Source organism: Mastomys coucha, unplaced genomic scaffold (genome assembly GCF_008632895.1).
Source record: "Mastomys coucha isolate ucsf_1 unplaced genomic scaffold, UCSF_Mcou_1 pScaffold9, whole genome shotgun sequence".
In the NCBI taxonomy this organism is placed as follows: Eukaryota; Metazoa; Chordata; class Mammalia; order Rodentia; family Muridae; genus Mastomys; species Mastomys coucha.
Genome location: NW_022196915.1, coordinates 16,603,839 through 16,621,741, shown reverse-complemented (window position 1 = coordinate 16,621,741; position 17,903 = coordinate 16,603,839). Strand labels below are relative to the sequence as shown.

The 17,903-nt window shown below is 45.0% G+C and overlaps 1 protein-coding gene across 13 annotated transcripts in view; it reads left to right on the top strand.

Moving 5' to 3' along the window:
- Positions 1-17,903, top strand: part of Cacna1d (calcium voltage-gated channel subunit alpha1 D) — a 445,956-nt gene that overhangs the window by 359,085 nt on the left and 68,968 nt on the right. For all 13 annotated transcript variants that reach the window (XR_004116080.1, XM_031361254.1, XM_031361255.1 and 10 more), the window contains 8 exons: positions 355-580; positions 665-872; positions 4,594-4,714; positions 10,429-10,543; positions 11,045-11,114; positions 12,072-12,138; positions 12,726-12,873; positions 15,870-15,999. Coding sequence is in view for 12 of the 13 variants with exons in the window: in XM_031361254.1 (XP_031217114.1) it covers positions 355-580; positions 665-872; positions 4,594-4,714; positions 10,429-10,543; positions 11,045-11,114; positions 12,072-12,138; positions 12,726-12,873; positions 15,870-15,999 (1,085 nt within the window). In the remaining variant the exon portion in view is untranslated. The remainder of the gene's footprint in view (positions 1-354; positions 581-664; positions 873-4,593; positions 4,715-10,428; positions 10,544-11,044; positions 11,115-12,071; positions 12,139-12,725; positions 12,874-15,869; positions 16,000-17,903) is intronic.

Below are 17,903 nucleotides of genomic sequence, written 5' to 3'. Positions count from 1 at the left end.
AAAAAAAAAAAAAAAAAGAAAGAAAGAAAGAAAGAAAGGAAAAAAAAAAGCACAGTATGATCTTAATGCAAAATCTTCAAAGAGTTTAGTGGTGAGAGGTCCAGAGATTCACATAATAAATGTCTCTACCATTTTATAGTCAGTGAAATTGAGTCCCAGAAAAACCAGATAACTTCTATAGACTCATATCTGGGGTGTGTCCAACAACAATAAGGATGATCCCTATTGCCAGTGCAGCAGAGAGACATGATGAGGCCATCTGTGTCTGCTATGGTCACTGACGAAGGGAGAGGCGGGAGGGGAAATGGAAAGCCAGAGCAAGACTCAAAATACACCTGCCCCTTGTCTTTCCAGATATTGCCAACAAAGTCCTCTTGGCTTTGTTTACCTGTGAGATGCTGGTGAAGATGTACAGCCTGGGCCTCCAGGCTTACTTTGTCTCCCTCTTCAACCGCTTTGATTGCTTTGTGGTGTGTGGAGGGATCACTGAAACCATCCTGGTGGAACTGGAGCTCATGTCTCCCCTGGGGGTCTCTGTGTTCCGGTGTGTGCGCCTCCTGAGGATCTTCAAAGTGACCAGGTAAAGACACAGCTCTGCCGGTCTTTGCTTGGCTGGCCTCTTCCTTGCAGCACTCTGGTCTTATGCCCTTCTCTTGACTCTTAGGCACTGGACTTCCTTGAGCAACTTGGTGGCGTCCTTGTTAAACTCCATGAAGTCCATCGCCTCTCTGCTGTTGCTTCTCTTCCTCTTCATCATTATCTTCTCGTTGCTGGGGATGCAGCTGTTCGGTGGGAAGTTTAATTTTGATGAGACTCAGACCAAGCGCAGCACCTTTGACAACTTCCCACAAGCACTCCTGACTGTGTTCCAGGTGAGCCCCTCCCACCTTCCCATGCCCTGAAAGCACTGGCTGTGAGCGGAAGCTAGAGAGCCAGCACCCTTGCCTTCTTGGGTCTGCCCAAAGCTTAGCAAAGGCACAGAGATTCCATCATATCAGTCACTTCATCCTTGTGGTCCTCTGGCGGGGTTTGTGTCATGTTTTACTTACTTGTTTTACAGCATCCTCCAGCCACCTATGTGATAGGACAGGAAGACAAACCAAAACACTTTTTGTTTGATTTTGTGAGCACTCTGGGAGATACACTCTAACATCTTCCTGCTATTCACTAGTTTGTTTGCTCTCTTAAATCAGGAGGCCTGTTTGCCATCCTAGTTACAATAGACTCAAGCCAAGAAGTGAATTCTGAAACAGTAGCAAGGCTGTCTTGATGTGTCGTCAGAGGAGTCTGGGCAATCGGGGCTGTTCCTGCTTCTGCCCTTTGCCTGGAGTGAGGGTACAGGCTCTGAAGCCGATTGCGCTGTAGGGCCTAGGACAGTGTCTCATAGGGGTCCTGTCACTGGAAAAGTGGCACACGAGACATGGTGCTACCCGTGGGCTGGGGTACACTGAGCCCTCCTCCCATGCTTTCACTCCCTGCCTTGGAAGAACATGGCAGGTTAGTTTACAGTGGTATCCACCTACCCCTTCTCACTTTCCAGTTTTCACGTGTGATCGGCAAACATCCAGTCTGCTGCAGAGGCAGGGAGCATCATGGGAAGGGCAAGACATAGTAGGTTATCACAGTAGCTTTTTCTGTCCTTGCTGTATGACTTTGATAGATCACTTATCCTTTTCTGAGGGGACAGAGTGTAGAGGGAAGGATCTTGAAGGTGTCATTTGAGATGCGTAGAATCTACCATAGGCCAGGGCTGCTTGTAACCATTTTCTTATCCAAGAAGATTTTTATAATGTTATGTATATTGGAATATGCATGTATTTGTATATATACAAATCAGACATTTACTGGTAATGAATCATAAAGATGAAAAAAGAAAACTTAGTGCCTAAACACACACATATACTTTCTCTCTATGTCTCTGTCTCTGTCTCTCTCTGTGTGTCTGTCTCTCTTTTTCTCACACACACATGCACAAGTTAAAAATAAAAAAAAAATCAACCTTAAAAATGTAAAGAGCATGCCTGTACTAATGCATACAATAAATAAAGAGTTAAGTCTTGGGGCTGGGAGAGTTGGTGAGCACGTACCACATATGAGGACCCAGGTTTGGGTCTGGAGCTGGGAGCACTTAAGGAGCTGGGTGTGGCTGGGTGTGGCAGTTCATTGTTGTAATCCCAGCATTGGGAGCAGAGCAGAGCAGAAGCAACCCAACCAGTTCAGTGAGCTCGCTCTCTCTCCCTCTCTCTCTCTCTCTCTTTCTCTCTCTCTCTCTCTCTCTCTCTCTCTCTCTCTCTCTCTCTCTCTCTCTCTCTCTCTCTCTCTCTCACACACACACACACACACACACACACACACACACACTCCATTGAATCTTGACTGAACACTAAAAGATGCTAAGCACATTCGTAATTTTTCACGTTACCGATATTTTGAATTTGTAATCCTCACTCCTAGAATCCCACTTTCCATAAATATGTACAAAACGGCAGACGTGTGTTTAAGGCCTTCAGAAATTATTGGAAATTCTGCTCCAATCCCAAACTGTAATTTGTTTTACAAGTTTATTTAAGCATAGTCCAGTCCAAAGACAGACTAATCTAACCGATACCTGCTGAGGAACTGTAGGTAAACAGTGCAAGCCTTTGTTCTGTGTGGTTAAGTCCATGTGTTTCATAAGTGCAGAAAACTTCGTCTGTGCAGTAAAAGCACTGGTGTTCACAGCCTACAGTGGCCTGCAGCCCAGGACAAAGGAGTCCAGGCAGGGCTTGTTGGCATTGTATGGTATGGAAGCATGCACAGTGCTTAAGTAGGTATGCTGAGAGTTCCTATCTAAGGCTGCAGGGACATTGTGTAATGCAGCATGGGCCAGTGCTGCCACAAACATCTCAGGCTCATTAAAGATAATATTGAATTCATTTATTCTTTCTGTATGTTCAGAAACCTCTTACTTTTGCCAAGGTGTTTATAACCCCATGATCACTTGAGCAACCCCAGTGACGTCAGACCCATGGATTGAAACCCCTAATAGACTATGGTCTTATTTTAAAATCACGGCTTCTGGTTAGTCATTGGGTTTTCTTATTTCTTTCAGGAAAGTCTTGTGTAGTTTTTCTCATAATGTATTCATATGACACAAAATTTAAATGTTACCAAAAAAGACACAAACTAGCAATCCTCGCACCCAGCCACGAATCACTTGCTCTGGATGCTAACCACTGCTACTCATTTCCTGGGTGATGTTAGATAGGAATTTGCTCATAGGTGGGAGTCATCTTACCTGCTCACCTATGGTGAGTCTGCACAGAGAGTGGCCTACTCCACACGCTGTCTGGCATCTTGCTTTAGTTTGTTTTCATCTGCAAGAGATGGGCTACTGGTACTACTTGGTCCATAAAAGGTTACACCCTCCTTTCAAACACATCACAGACTGTAGTTGTGTTTGGGGGGGAGGGAGGCTGCTACTTCATTGGGTTCTTATATATAACACCCTTCCAACCCTTCCTCTACCCTAATCCCTTCCAACCCCCTTCTGTGGTGTAGGGCGCTGTTGTTTCTGTGACCAGTCCCTCACTGGTGAGCGTTGAGCTATTGCCTGTTCTTGCTCATATAAACAGTGCTCCAGAGGGTGGAACTGAATACACAGCCTACACTAGGCACGTGTCGGAGGCTAGACATGTCGGACATGCCCTCCACGTGGAGCCTGGCTCTTACTTGGAACCCCTGACAATGCTCTGCTTATAGTGGGATCCATTCACTCTCAGGCCCCCGTGTGGAGGCCACTGTGCCTCTTCCCTTTGTTGAGCTGGGTGTTTGTACTTCCTGATTGCTGCTAGCCTGACAGGGAAAATGGCTTCTCTTTGTAGTCTTATAAGGAATAAAGTCAAGACCCACTTTTCTAATTATCTGCCTAGTTGCTGTTTGATTCTTGTCTGGATAGAAATTAAAGAAACTCTCTTCTCAGGGGGGTAGCATTTAAAAAAAAAAACCTGCTGTCTATATTTATCTAGTTGGATTTCAGAATGGACTCATCAATAGAGAAGATTTCATTTGAAGCTGATTATATCTACTCTTAAGATAGTTTATACACTTGCACATGGCCGAATGCCCTGGTTCTGAGAATGCACAGAGAGATTCCCTGTCTCTGCAGTACATTAGCTTTGTGGAATACTACGTATGGAGTAAATTGAGCAAGAAGACCCTACTCAGTCAGGGTCTCCAGGAACATCACTGAATGGCCAGTTGTAGAAATATCGTATACTTCATGCTTAAAAAGATCAGAGAATATAGCAATGGCCTATTTCTCTAGGTGTATGTGTGTATGTGGATTTTAATCTATAGAGGAAGGTGCCAGACAGACAGACAGGTACCAAGGTCAGTTGCTGTCTAGGGAGAGGATAGAGACTGGAAGAAACACCCTTACTTGAAAGATCAAACAGTATATTGAAGGTTTAACAGGATAGCAGATCAGTTTCATTGTGAGCTGGGCTGAGAAAGGCCCTGAGGTGGGAGTTAGCAGTGGCGGAGAACTCAGGCAGAGAACAGCTGTGGTCTGAAGCTTTGGCCTACTGTCTGACTCCACCCTCCTCTTCTCAGATACTGACAGGCGAAGACTGGAATGCAGTGATGTATGACGGCATCATGGCCTACGGAGGCCCGTCCTCTTCCGGAATGATTGTCTGTATCTACTTCATCATCCTTTTCATCTGTGGTAACTGTATCCTTTGGATCCACCTGGACTATGTGGTCGCCATCACTGTTTTGTTTCTTCTGACTCTCCCTGTGGTTGTGGTGGCAATGACAGTAGCAGCTGTAGGGTTAAGGGAGATGAATGTCTTTCCCTAGTTAGCTTCATGCTGGCTCTTTATCCACATGGCAGATGGGAGCCATGTAGTATGAGTCACTCCTGGGGATAGAAGTGCTTGCACTGGTGCCAGTAGATAATGAGTGCAGTGTCGTGTCTGCATACAGAACAAGCAATGAAGCCTGAAGACTATGTTGTCATCACTAGGAGGCTAGGGCTACATCCATGTCACCCCATGACCAGTGAGGAGCCACTGATGGTTTGTTCTGGTCTTGCTTTGCTCACCTGTCTATACCATGCTGTGCAACTTTCCTCTGATGTGTTTGATTCCTCTCCCTGCTGAGATTCCTGCAGTTGGCTGCTGGGGGCCATTTTGTTCATGACCACCAGCCCCTTCAGAGTCTGTTGCCTGTGGTGTCTGTTTTAACTCCGGCTCCTTCCATGCCTAGCACAAGACCTACTGTACGAAGAGTCTTTGTAATGTAACTGTGGCGAATGAGCATGTGTACAGACATGAAGACCTCATGCTTCTGATTTAAAAAGCCCTACTCTGAGGCTCCCTAATTGTCCAGACCTCTGGAGCTCATCCCTCCCATCCTTCTCTAGTGCTTTTGGTGAACTTTCTTCAGTGTAGAGAGCCTAGTGCTAGCCTGCTCTGCTGTCTTTAGGGACAGTGTTGAATGCTGTGAGATTTCTGAGAAAACTCTATCTCAGTTTGTCTACCACATCTCTGAGTCCCAAGGCTCAATTCTAGTACCCTGTCCTCCAGAGAGATCCCCTACCCTTTTCTTCCCAGTTAGAGAAGAGCTCACTGACCTCTGAATCCCCATCAGATTTTACCCATGTCTGTTGGCTATGTGTGGAGTCATTGTCCACTGGAACTTTGGTAGATGCTCCCCCCACCGCCCCCAACCAGGTGACAGCTTTGTGGGCCAGGAGTCTCCTTTTCTGTGTTTGCATGTTTCCTGGTAAGACAGTGTGTAGTATCCCGCATTTGTCGAGTAGATGGTTTTCCTTTTCTGTTCTCCTCCTGACCGACTGTGCTAGGCTTGAGACTGCAGACTGCTCCCTGCCATTCCTCTCTAGCTCAGTGTTGATGTTCTCTGTAGCATATGCCACCATATGAAGCCTTCAGGAGCTGCTTATGTTGTCTGTCTCCTGCTGGAAGCTATACTCCATTGTGTCTGCGTCCTCCCATATTCCTCGTACCGGGTAGGGGCTGGCCTGCCCAGGGTGCTCTGTAGAATGAATCCACAGAACACCCCTGTTCAAAAAGTCTGGGCCATGCCTCTGAATGCAGGTGGCAAACTGATCCAGATTTGACTCAACTTCCCCCAGGTTTACTGTCATTGTTGCAATGGGATTATTTCCTCCTGGGGTCCACTGAGAGACATGCTTGACACAACTGTTCCCCAAGTGCAAGTCGCCATTGCAAAGCCTCTCAGATGAGTTTCTAGGCTTCCCATGCTCTCTCCAGCTCAGGACCGATGGTTTCTCCAAGTGTTGATGTAACTCACCCAGGTGTCTGTCCTTTTGAAAGTCTTGACTAGAATCAGACAAGGCATCCCCTCACAATGATCTTGCTATTAGGCCCTTGGTAGCTCTCACTGCTAGAGGTGTTCAACAGCCCACCTGGAAGTGTCTAATACACAGGGCACAGAGGGCCACAAACTGCTGCTTCTCCCCCCCCCCCCCAATGGCCCTGCTGTAGGCTGAGCATCAGGCTTGGGGAAACAGCCATAAAGCATATGGATTCCCCACAGACCCTCAGGCTTCTTGGTGTTCATAAATAGTAAGTAAGTAAGGAACCATATCTCTTGACTTGATACTCTTGTTAAGAAAACATTTTTCTAAAAATTCTAGAAAACATCACAAGCAATGTTATCATTGTAAAACATAAAAGCTTATTCACTGGCTATATCTCCACTTACAGCCGTAGTCTAGCCACAGTGGGGCCCTTCAGAACACAGACTTCAGAACTCCTCTGGCAGGAGATCTAGCTTGCCATGTATAGCAGATATGTTTGGAACGAGTAACAGGCTCTGGCAGCCATGTTAGAGGAGGAAGCCTCCTACTATATTGTACAATGAGATCATCAGGTCGATCACATGTAGCCTTTGAAGGCATCCAGTTTGCCATGGAATCCCTTGAGTGTGTATAACAGGAACTTTCATAGAAAATGAAACACGGTGTGCTTTGTGGGTGTATAGCAGTATTCAAGCAAGGAGATGATGAAATTGTATGTTACTGTGGATCTCTGGATATTCAGGAGACTCTGCATAGGTTTCCATGCATTTCACTTGTTTTTTCCTTAATTCTTTCTTTTTAATTGATTTAAGTTTTATTGCATTATGATGAGAAAAGATACATAATTTCAGTTTATGTGAATTTATTAACATTTAAAAACATATTTTAAGTAAATAGAATTACATCACATTCTTCTTTCCCTTTTGTACCCCAACTCCTCCCAGAGACCCCCCTTCAATACCTGCAATACCTTTTTTTTTATTTTGTCATATTCTTTAAAATTTATAAAATATTGTAACAATAAAAATGAGTAGTATAAAAATTGTTTGATATAAATCAGTTAAACAGTCTTATGCTTGTCTGCAGCAATATTGAAAATACATGTGTTTTTCTCAATATAAATTTTAAATAACTTCAAACATATTAGCTGTATATTTTAAAATAATATGTCACTACTAGTATTTTTAAATGAACATAAATAGATAGTCTTTTTGTTTGTTTGCTTTGTTTTTAGTAGAGTTTAAAATCTTGGCTCTTACTGTGGTACAAGCCCAAAATAAGAACAATTTTTAGACATTGGAGTGAGTTCATTGTAATAAGGCTGTACTTCAATGACCCTCACATCACCAAAGGATTTTACCTCCCTAGTAGCTAAGCTAATAGTTGACAGTTCTGCTGTGCCAAGAAGTGAATTGTAGGCATGATTTTTAGATACAGATTTCCTGCTATGGTCAAAGCTATTTGACTGGAGTGATTGTCTTCATTCTTAGCTTGTAGAGAACAGGTTACATTCATTTAAGAAATGGTGTGTGTATTAAGATGGTCTATCCATGAAGTCATTTACCAACTGTTTCAATGAAGAATCATTCTGCTTGGAGGGTGGCACAGACATTAGGTAAGGGTAAGAATCTGGTTCATTGTTCATTGGCTGTGATGATTTTGAAAATCATTCATCTCAGAGAAGAGTAACTTAAAAAGTCCTCTTCTTCAAACTTGATACAATAGTTACAAACGTCAAGCAAAGCGGTCAGTCTCTCTCTTTGTTGTTTTCTTACAAGCCACCTCCCAAGTTAATTGTTTATGTTTCTTTTGACTGTATAAGTAATTTTGAAATATGTAAGCTGTTGGGAAAAACCATAGTATAGTGTAAAAATGTCAAATAAACAGTCCTACTAATAGAGAGGCTAAGATAGGAGAAGCATGGTTTGAAGACCATTATATGGTACCCAGCAAGGCACTGTCACTTACAAACAAGCAGAAAGTGTATATGGGACGGGCAGTGGTGGCACACGCCTTTAATCCCAGCACTTGGGAGGCATTGGCAGGCATATTTCCGAGTTTGAAGCCAGCCTGGTCTACAGTGAGTTCCAGGACAGCCAGGGCTACACAGAGAAACCCTGTCTTGAAAAATCAAACAAACAAACAAACAAACAAAAAACAAAAACAAAGTGTATATGGATTGTACAATATTGGACTTATTTCTCCAGTTACCAAAGTAGAGAGACCACCAGATGATAGCCAACAAATTTTCAATTCCTCATACTTTTGAATTTGAATTGATTAGGATATGTTGGTAATATTAATTTTGATATTAAGAGATATTAAGAAAAAGTAATTGTTACTTCTTGTTATTTTTGTTATTGGAGGTGGCTTATGTTTGTGTGGGTTTGTTGAAAGGTTACTTTCTTGCTTCTTCTAGGGTGTAGTTTTGCTCCTTATGTTGGTGTTTTCCCTCTATTATCCTTTGTAGGGCTGGATTTGTGGAAAGAAATTTGTGTTTTGTCATGGAATATCTTGTTTTCTCCATCTATGGTAATTGAGAGTTTTGCTGGGTATAGTAGCCTGGGCTGGCATATGTGTTTTCTTAGGGTCTATATGACATCTGCCCAGGATCTTCTAGCTTTCATAGTCTCTGGTGAGAGGTCTGGTGTAATTCTGCTAGGCCTACCCTTATAGGTTACTTGACCCTTTTCCCTTACTGCTTTTAAAATTCTTTCTTTGTTTAGTACATTTGGTGTTTTGACTATTATGTGACTGGAGGAATTTCTTTTCTGGTCCAGTCCATTTGGAGTTCTGTAGGCTTCTTGTATGTTCATGGGCATCTCTTTCTTTAGGTTAGGGAAGTTTTCTTCTATAATTTTGTTGAAGATATTTACTGACCCTTTAAGTTGGGAGTCTTCACTCTCTTCTATACCTATTATCCTTAGGTTTGGTCTTTTCATTGTGTCCTGGATTTCCTGGATGTTTTAGGTTAGGAGCTTTTTGCTTTTTGCATTTTCTTTGACTGTTGTGTCAATGTTTTCTATGGTGTTTTCTGTGCCTGAGATTCTCTCTTCTCTCTCTTGTATTCTTGATGCTTGCATCTATAACTTCTTATCTCTTTCCTAGGGTTTCTATCTCCATGGTTGTCTCCCTTTGTGATTTCTTCATTGTTTCTATTTTCATTTTTAGATCCTGGATGGTTTTGTTCATTTCCTTCACCTGTTTGATTGTGTTTTCCTATAGTTCTTTAAGGGATTTTTGTGTTTCCTCTTGAAGGGCTTCTAGCTGTTTACCTGTGTTCTCCTGTATTTCTTTAAGGGAGTTATTTATATCCTTCTTAATGTCTTCTATCATCATCATGAGAAGTGATTTTAGATCTGAATCTTGCTTTACCGGTGTGATGGTGTGTCCAGGACTTGCTATGGTGGGAGAATTGGGTTCTGATGATGCTAAGTAACTTTGGTTTCTGTTGCTTATGTTCTTAAACTTGCCTCCTGCCATCTGGTTATCTCTAGTGCTACCTGCCTTGGCTAAATCTGACTGGGGCCTATCCTTCCTGTGATCCTGGTTATGTCAGAACTCCTCAGAGTCAAGCTGTCTCTGATCCTGGGATTCTGGGATCCTGGGATCCTGGGCTAATTAGAGTGCTTGGGAGTACAGCTTCCTCTGGGAATTATGGGACTCGCTGCAGAGTTTGCGCCCAAGGTCTGCTCAGAGCAACAGCCTAGACAGACCGGAAGGAACCAGTGCCACTGATCTGGTGGACTTCCTGTGTGCCTGAGTCACACTGGTCCCAGTTATTCCCGGTGTTGGGAAAGATGATGTGTCCTCCTCACCTCTGATCCTCTGATCCTGGGTGTGTCAGAACACCTGGGAGTGGAGCTTTCTCTGGGTGTCGTGGGACTGGCTGCAGAATTTGCGCCCAAGAGTTCCTCTTTTCACTTGTTTTTTAAAGTGGGATTTCACCAAGTTCTCCTGTTGTACCAAGTAAGTATCATGCTAGGGACAGTCAGTCACCCATTCCCAACCCACATGAGCAGAGGAGTGTGACACTGCCATTATCAACTATATGTAGTTGCATTTTAAAACACGTTGTACCCTTAAGATTTTCAAATTAGATATCCTGCTGAACGTCTTCTTGGCCATCGCTGTAGACAATTTGGCTGATGCTGAAAGTCTAAACACTGCTCAGAAAGAGGAAGCTGAAGAAAAGGAAAGGAAAAAAATTGCCAGGTAACCTCATGTCCATGGAGGCATTTGCCCAGAGGTGCTAGGAGTGGCCAGCCATATGTCCTGATGGGCTCTGGGGACCCCGACGCACTTCCCAAGAGCTGAGGCCCCTTATTGCTGCTTTGCAATGATTATGGATGACCATGTGATACCAGCTAAAGAGAAGGGACTCCTGGGTAGGAGCCAAGCCCTTGGCTGTCATCCTCAGAGCAAGAATGGAAGTCACACATCCCTGTGCTTAAAGAATCACTGCAGTTAATTTTGGTGTTATAAATTAAGTGATGCGTTCAATGCTGATTAGCTCCTAGTGGGGAATTTTAATGAGGTGATCCGTGTAAGGACTCCATTGCCTGAGGTGAACATGAAGCCCTGAGTTTGGTGCACTGTACTCTTGGCATCAGGGTTTCCTGTTGAATCCTGGCCCTTCATCCATCACCGTCCATTCAGAACCCTGGTTAGCACTTTAAGGTATAACATTGGTTTCTTGTCTCCTTTTCTCTATAGAAAAGAAAGCCTAGAAAACAAAAAGAACAACAAACCGGAAGTCAACCAGATAGCCAACAGTGACAACAAGGTACTTTTTCCAAAATAACTTCTCTTTGTTTCAAAACGATTCTCTTGTGGTGTCTCTATCACTCTACCTCTTATCCCGTGAAAGCGTCTTGAGTGTAATATTTTGCTGTGAAACGTAGAGCCTACCATTTAGGTACCAGACTCTGATTGAGTTAGACAAGGAGCTGTTAACCATTTCACCATAGGATGTGGCTATTCGAGCCATGGACTACTTGTTTTGTTTTGAGTTGCACCTATGTGGTCGAGCATAACCCATAGCCACAGTTATGTTAGTATCTTCTTAGTGGGTATTAAAATCAGAGTCTTTAGCAGATGACTGTTCCCAGGGATGACTAAAGAGTCCAGGTGAAGAGTCTAGGGGGCTTCAGGGCTGCACCAGCAGGCTTCATCACACCTATGGCAGCTCTGGATATTTCTGTGATGTGTTTATTCATTAAATTGATAAATGATGAGTGACAGTTGCATGCTAAACTACCTCCCTGGAGTTCACGGTCTAGTTGAGAGACAAGAATCTAAATGTGGCCGGGCGGTGGTGGTGCATGCCTTTAATCCCAGCACTTGGGAGGCAGAGGCAGGTGGATTTCTGAGTTTGAGGCCAGCCTGGTCTACAAAGTGAGTTCCAGGACAGTCAGGGTTACTCAGAGAAACCCTGTATCGAAAAACCAAAAAAAAAAAAAAAAAATCTAAATGTAGTTATCACACAGTCTATGTGCCTGCCAAAGGATAGAGCCATGTACAGTGCCCACTGGCCATGACCTGAGTGGTGGCCTATCTCTTGCCTTCTGAATGAAGGAGAATCTCTGTTTACTATCTCTGCATAGATGCACATGTGTGTGCATGTGAGCATACATACATGTGCATGTGTGTAAGAGCCCTCGTGCTGCTAAATGGCAGGCTGGTCCTCTGGCTTTAGCCCCCTGAAGTAGATCAAGTCAGCCTTCCATCTCTGTTATCCTAGGTTACAATTGATGACTATCAGGAGGATGCTGAAGACAAGGACCCTTACCCACCTTGTGATGTACCAGGTATGGGACAGAGAGGCCCAGAAAGGCTCTCAGTTTGGTAGGGAGGGGAGGGTGTCGCACGGCTGAGGCCACCAAGGCTGTAGGGCCCCATGGTCTTAGAGAGCAGTTAACTCTGTGCTTCCCTAAAGTCACAGGCAGCACAGATGGATGCAATTCCAGGAGGCAAAGGAGGAAGATGGACAGACAGACATAGCATCTGCCAGAACAATGGCTATGGGATATAGAAGCCCAAAGGCAAGCATGTCTGTGACTTAAAATCCAAGTTTTTCAGATCAAAACTGAGCAAGGGGGTTATAGGGAAGCAGCCAGATGCTAGGGGTGGCAGTGCGAATCTCACCTATGACTGCAGCCATATTGTGCCCTGAAGGATGCCTCCTTCCATATCGCATAGCTCAGCACACTAGACAGGAACATGTCCCCACCCCCACAGACATGGAGCCCATATTCTAAGTGAACACAGAGCTTGTTTTAGTGGCAGAAGCAGGAGATGTTGTTAGATTTTAAGCCCCATTTTAATGCGAAGTTGAGATCAATAATTTAAATCCATATGCAATCTTTCATACCTATAAAAACTGTTCCATTTAAAGTAGGTGAAGAGGAAGAGGAGGAGGAAGAGGATGAGCCCGAAGTTCCTGCTGGTCCCCGTCCTCGCAGAATCTCAGAGTTGAACATGAAGGAGAAAATTGCACCCATCCCTGAAGGAAGCGCATTCTTCATTCTTAGCAAGACCAACCCGTAAATATCTTCTTTCTAGTCCCTTTGCTGCTCTCTCTCCAGTGACTCTTAAGGGTGCTGGGGGTGCAGTAAAAGAAAAGTAGTTCACAACCCCCTTCTGATCCAGACTATGCCTTAATCGTGAACGGCCCTGCCCCTTAAGCTCCCCTCCTCCCCCTTGCCTTTGCTCCTCATTCAGCCCTGAGGAAGTGTCCTGTTCCCTTGGGAGTACATCTGAGTCCTGGGAGGAGTCTGCTCTAGAATCCCTACCCTCACACCCTGCATGGTAACAATTACAGGAGAGTGCCTAGCTCGATAAGACATTCTAGAAGGACCTGTGGCTCTCCTGATGTGTACCCTGGTACACTGGCCACTCTAGGACCCTTCTTAGCACATGGATCTTGTCTTAAGATGCTCCGTGGATTGAGAATTCTGCAGGCAGGTTCTGCACATTATCTTCATTTTCAGGTCCCATTTAGGAGCTCTTTTTTCCCCCCTGTTGAGTTTTATGTATTGCTCATGATGCTTTATATGCTATAAGCATTTGATTTAGCACTATGATACTGTGCTTAAAATAGCATTTCTCATATTAAAATGATAAGGTGCTTACCAGGAACATGGTAATGACTCACAGACTGTGAGAGGAAGGAGTCTATTTACTAGCTGGTTTCTAGGTTTAAATCATTTGGGATTAAGTGAGCTGCCAGGGGATAGGCAGCTCCTGGAAAGGTTTCTACAAGAATTGCAGAAGTAGTTCTTGGCTGTCAGAGAGGAACACTGTGTAATTCATGGGCCCGAGGGAGACTCAGGTGGGAAGCAAGGCAGGCTGGAGGCCTTGCAACAGGACAGTTTCATGATCTTTTACAAGATTAATGTGTTGGTACTCTGTGCAAATGACAGAAGGACACACATGCCACTGTGCATAGAGAGGTTAGCGGCAACTTTATGGATTTGGTTATTGATTCTGGAATTGTCAGGCTTCATACAAATCTTTACATGCTGAGTGATCTGGCCCACGCTGATGATCTTTATGTAGCTCCTCACTGAACATCCTTAAAAACAAAAAACAAAATTAAACAAACAAACAAACCCCAAAAGGCTGTGAGCAGTTACTGATGCCTGCAGTTCATTGCGTGTATATGTGTATGGAAGGAATGAGTCTATTTTCCCAGAAGTCAAGAGCATCCCTGCCCCTCAGGACCAGCTACTGCAGTGTGCAAGCCTTTCAGGAAGTACACAACAGTGAGCAACTCCAGGATGGGAGACCTGGACTGAGGGTCCACCACCCTATAAAGGTGAAAATGAAGAGTTGTTTTTCCAAAGACAAAGCCCGTCTGTATTCTTTAGTCCAAGCAACAACAGCAGCTGACCACAGGAAACTCTGTACATCTGAATATTGAGAGGAAAGAGGTTGTAACCCAGCCCCATGGGACCTCAGTGGAGCAGGAGAGGTTCTGATAGGTCCTGAGAGCCATCATGAAAGACTTGGATCTGGTTGAAAGACACAGTGGTCCTCCTTGCTTCCCAGGGTTGCAGGATTCAGTTAGAAGCCCTTCACGTGACACAGCAGATCCTTACATATGAACAAACAACAGGGCAAGTTTTGTTCTGCCTTCTAAGGACTGCTTGTTGTGGATCCACTGTGGAATAAGAATATGATCTTTATGGGCAACTGAGACGGCTCAGTGGGTAAAGGTGCTTGCCACCAAGCCTGACAGCTCAAGTTTGATCCTTTCATATGGGCCCATATGAACAGAGAGAACTGACTCCCAAAAGTTGTCTTTTGTACACTATGGCCTGTGTGCTTACACACACACACACACACACACACACACACACACACACACACACACACACACACACAGGAGGGAGAGGGAGAAAGACAGAGAATAAACAGAAGTCATAAAGTGTGCTAAGAATAGGACATTTATAACAAACATTCCAGCCAACAGGAGACTTCACCAAGTCTTACTTGTTGCAGGTCATATTTGTAAAACAGCTGCCCTGGGGACAAAGATGGCAATGTGTCCCACTCTTTGTGTCCAAATCTCTTTGGGCAGATTAAATTTGACAGCATTTAGTGAAGCACAGAATGATTCACAGAGGAGCAGCCCCGAGAGCAGAAGGCAAGCCGTTCCATGAGCTGCGGTGTGGCGAGAGCTTCATGGGCAGAACTCTGGGATGAGGGAGAAGCAGCTCCTCTGGCTGCCGCACCACCTGGGCCTAATTGGACTGTGGTCTGCTGGGTTGGCAGCCTGTGATTGACTGAGGCTCAGTTGTTTTTACAGCAGCATCTTCCTAAGTTAGCCCTCCAGTTAGTAGCTGGGTTGTAGTTTGTTATGTAGTTACTCAAGGGACTTAATTTGTCCCAGTTTCCTTTCATAATTCAGGCTTTATGCTGCGGTAGGAAAAATCAGGGGCAGACATGCCTAGATTTGAAATCTACCCCTGCTTCTTAGTAGCTTTGTTACCTTAACATTCTTCCATAGCCATTAACCCCAGAGTCCTCACATTTTTAAATTATTTTTATGTGTATGAGTGGTTTGCCTGCATATATGTCTGTACTACATGTGTACAATGCCCACAGAGGCCAGAAGAGGGCATTCCATCCCCTGGCACTGGAGTTATGGAGGGTTTGTGAGTCCTTGTATAGGTGCTAGGAACTGAGCCCGGGTTCTCTTAAGAGCAGCCAGGGTTCTTAACCACTGAACCATCTCTCCATCTCCATCTCCACTTCCGGCTTCCATCTTTTGGAGGGACAGTAACCCCATGTGTAAGGACTGGGAGGAATGGTCTCTGTAGAGCTCCCAGCACAAAACTTCTCACACCACAGTCTGGCTGTAGGTTTCGTGGAGCAAATTGTGGGCCATATTGTTTGTCCTGGGTGGAAAACAAGAACAACGTAGACTCTGGCCAGCCTCTTCCTGTTCTCTCCCGAAGAAGCCTCACACCTTGGAGGACCCCAGCAGGCCTGAGCCTTTGTCTGCTATTTGGTCATGTGATGCTTTTCTCCACAGGATCCGTGTGGGTTGCCACAAGCTCATTAACCACCACATCTTCACCAACCTTATCCTGGTCTTCATCATGCTGAGCAGCGCTGCCCTGGCTGCAGAGGACCCCATCCGAAGCCACTCATTCCGCAACACTGTAAGCCTCTCAGAGAGGGGATGAGGGTGGGACTACCCTAGGGGTCAGCCCCAGCCTGTCTGTGTCAGGGACCATCTGTACAGCAGGCCCAAGCATGGGAGGCTCGGCCTAGAGCTTCCTGTGTTCACAGTAAGTGGTGCCAGGGATTGCTTTTTCTGGCCAGAGCGAATGGAGAAGCTTAGCTAGAAGCCTCTGTAATATTGCTGGGACTTCTTTGCTCCTTTCTTCTTACTTTGGGTTTCCCCTTCCCAACCAGAGGCACACTGATAGCTCTTTAGAATCCTAAGGGGAAGAGATGAACTTGAGCCCCAGCATTCCTAGGTCCAGGAACTTTGACCTTGGGCTTGTGAAAGCTCCCTCTATGTGTAATTTACATAAAGCCACTCAGCTACTCCACTGATGAGAGACACAGGTCAGGGAGAAGACAGTGAGACCAAGTTGAAGGGGGCAGCAGGTGATGGTTAAATTTTTGGTTCTTCACCCAGTGTCGTAGCTTAAGGATAATGCCACTGATGTATCTGTGTTAGAAAATACTTGTTTCTAAATTCATCTTTGCTTCAGAATCTCTTCCCTAGCACCTCATCTAACTCAGCACTGAGAAAACGCCTAAGACATGTTCAGTCAGCCATGGGCCTGTTGGCCCTCACACCTGGATCTTGAAAGGCAGTGTCAGGTGGCTACCAAGGCATTCCCGGGAGAGACAGCATGAGCCCAGGCTATCAGATGTGGCTGCCTCTTACACCAGCAGATCAGTGCCTGGCTTTGTCTTAGTAACCACACCTTCACATTATAGCTCCCCATTTCCAGTTCCTGGCAAACCTATTGATGATGAAAGGATGCTCTCAGAAGACTATGGAAGTCATTTTCCCCTGTGCTTAGGTGGCATTCCTGTAAAGATGAAGGCAGTGAGCCTGCCTCAGGGCATCACCCTCACAGACTCAGCTTGATTAGAGATCCTCAGAGTCATCTTCATTTAGCATTTACATGGAGTGGACACCTCTCTGTCATCGAGCTCCATCATAAAAATGAAGCACAGGGCAGGAGGGTGTTTAGAGACAAATCATGATGTCACAGGTCAGGGGCTAGTGCAGGCTAAGGGTCCACAAAGAGGTGATTTATGTTTCTTCCTGTCATCGTCTCTTTCCCAGTGCTCATTTCCTTATTTTTCCTTGTCTTCCACATGTATGCTGCTGTTATAACACTGCAGTGTTTCACGGTAGCAGTAGCTGAGTTTCTAGTGGCAAGGGAAGTAGAGACTGCAGGAAGAGAGTACTTAAGTCTAAGAACTTGGATTGGCCCCTGGGTACCACCCAAGTATGGCTGCCAGGTACTTTCAATGTTTGAAGAGAGGATGAGGGAAAGGTGGGAGCAAGGGACTGATGGTTGACTAGAAAATACATGGTTGTGGAAAGCTGCTCTAGCATTGTCTAGCCCAGAAATGGGAAGTTTGGGATAGGGTTACCTCTGAGGAGAGTGCTCCTTCTTCCGTGGAAGAGAGGCACAGCTCCCCCTTCTGTGGAGGAGAGGCATTGCATGCTCCAGTGGCAGCTCCCACCTAGGAGACAGCAAAACCCTCGGACTCTGGACTACACCCACCAGCTTCTTTGCCTATGACTGGCTTTGTGGCCTGAGCAGATGCCCCTGCCCTAGCAACCTAGGCCAAATGGTCTCTACAGTCCTTCCAACATCAATATCTTCAGTTCTTTCAAAACCATAGAACAAAACCTCTGCTGGTAAGGTAGGTCAGCAGGGAAAGACACTTGTCACCATACCTGGCCACCTGAGATCAACATGGGACTCACATGGTAGAAGAAAAGAACTGATAGCTAAAAGTTGTCCTCTGACCATTATCCATATATTGTGGCATATGCATGTGTCACAGGGGAGAGAGAGAGGGAGGGAGA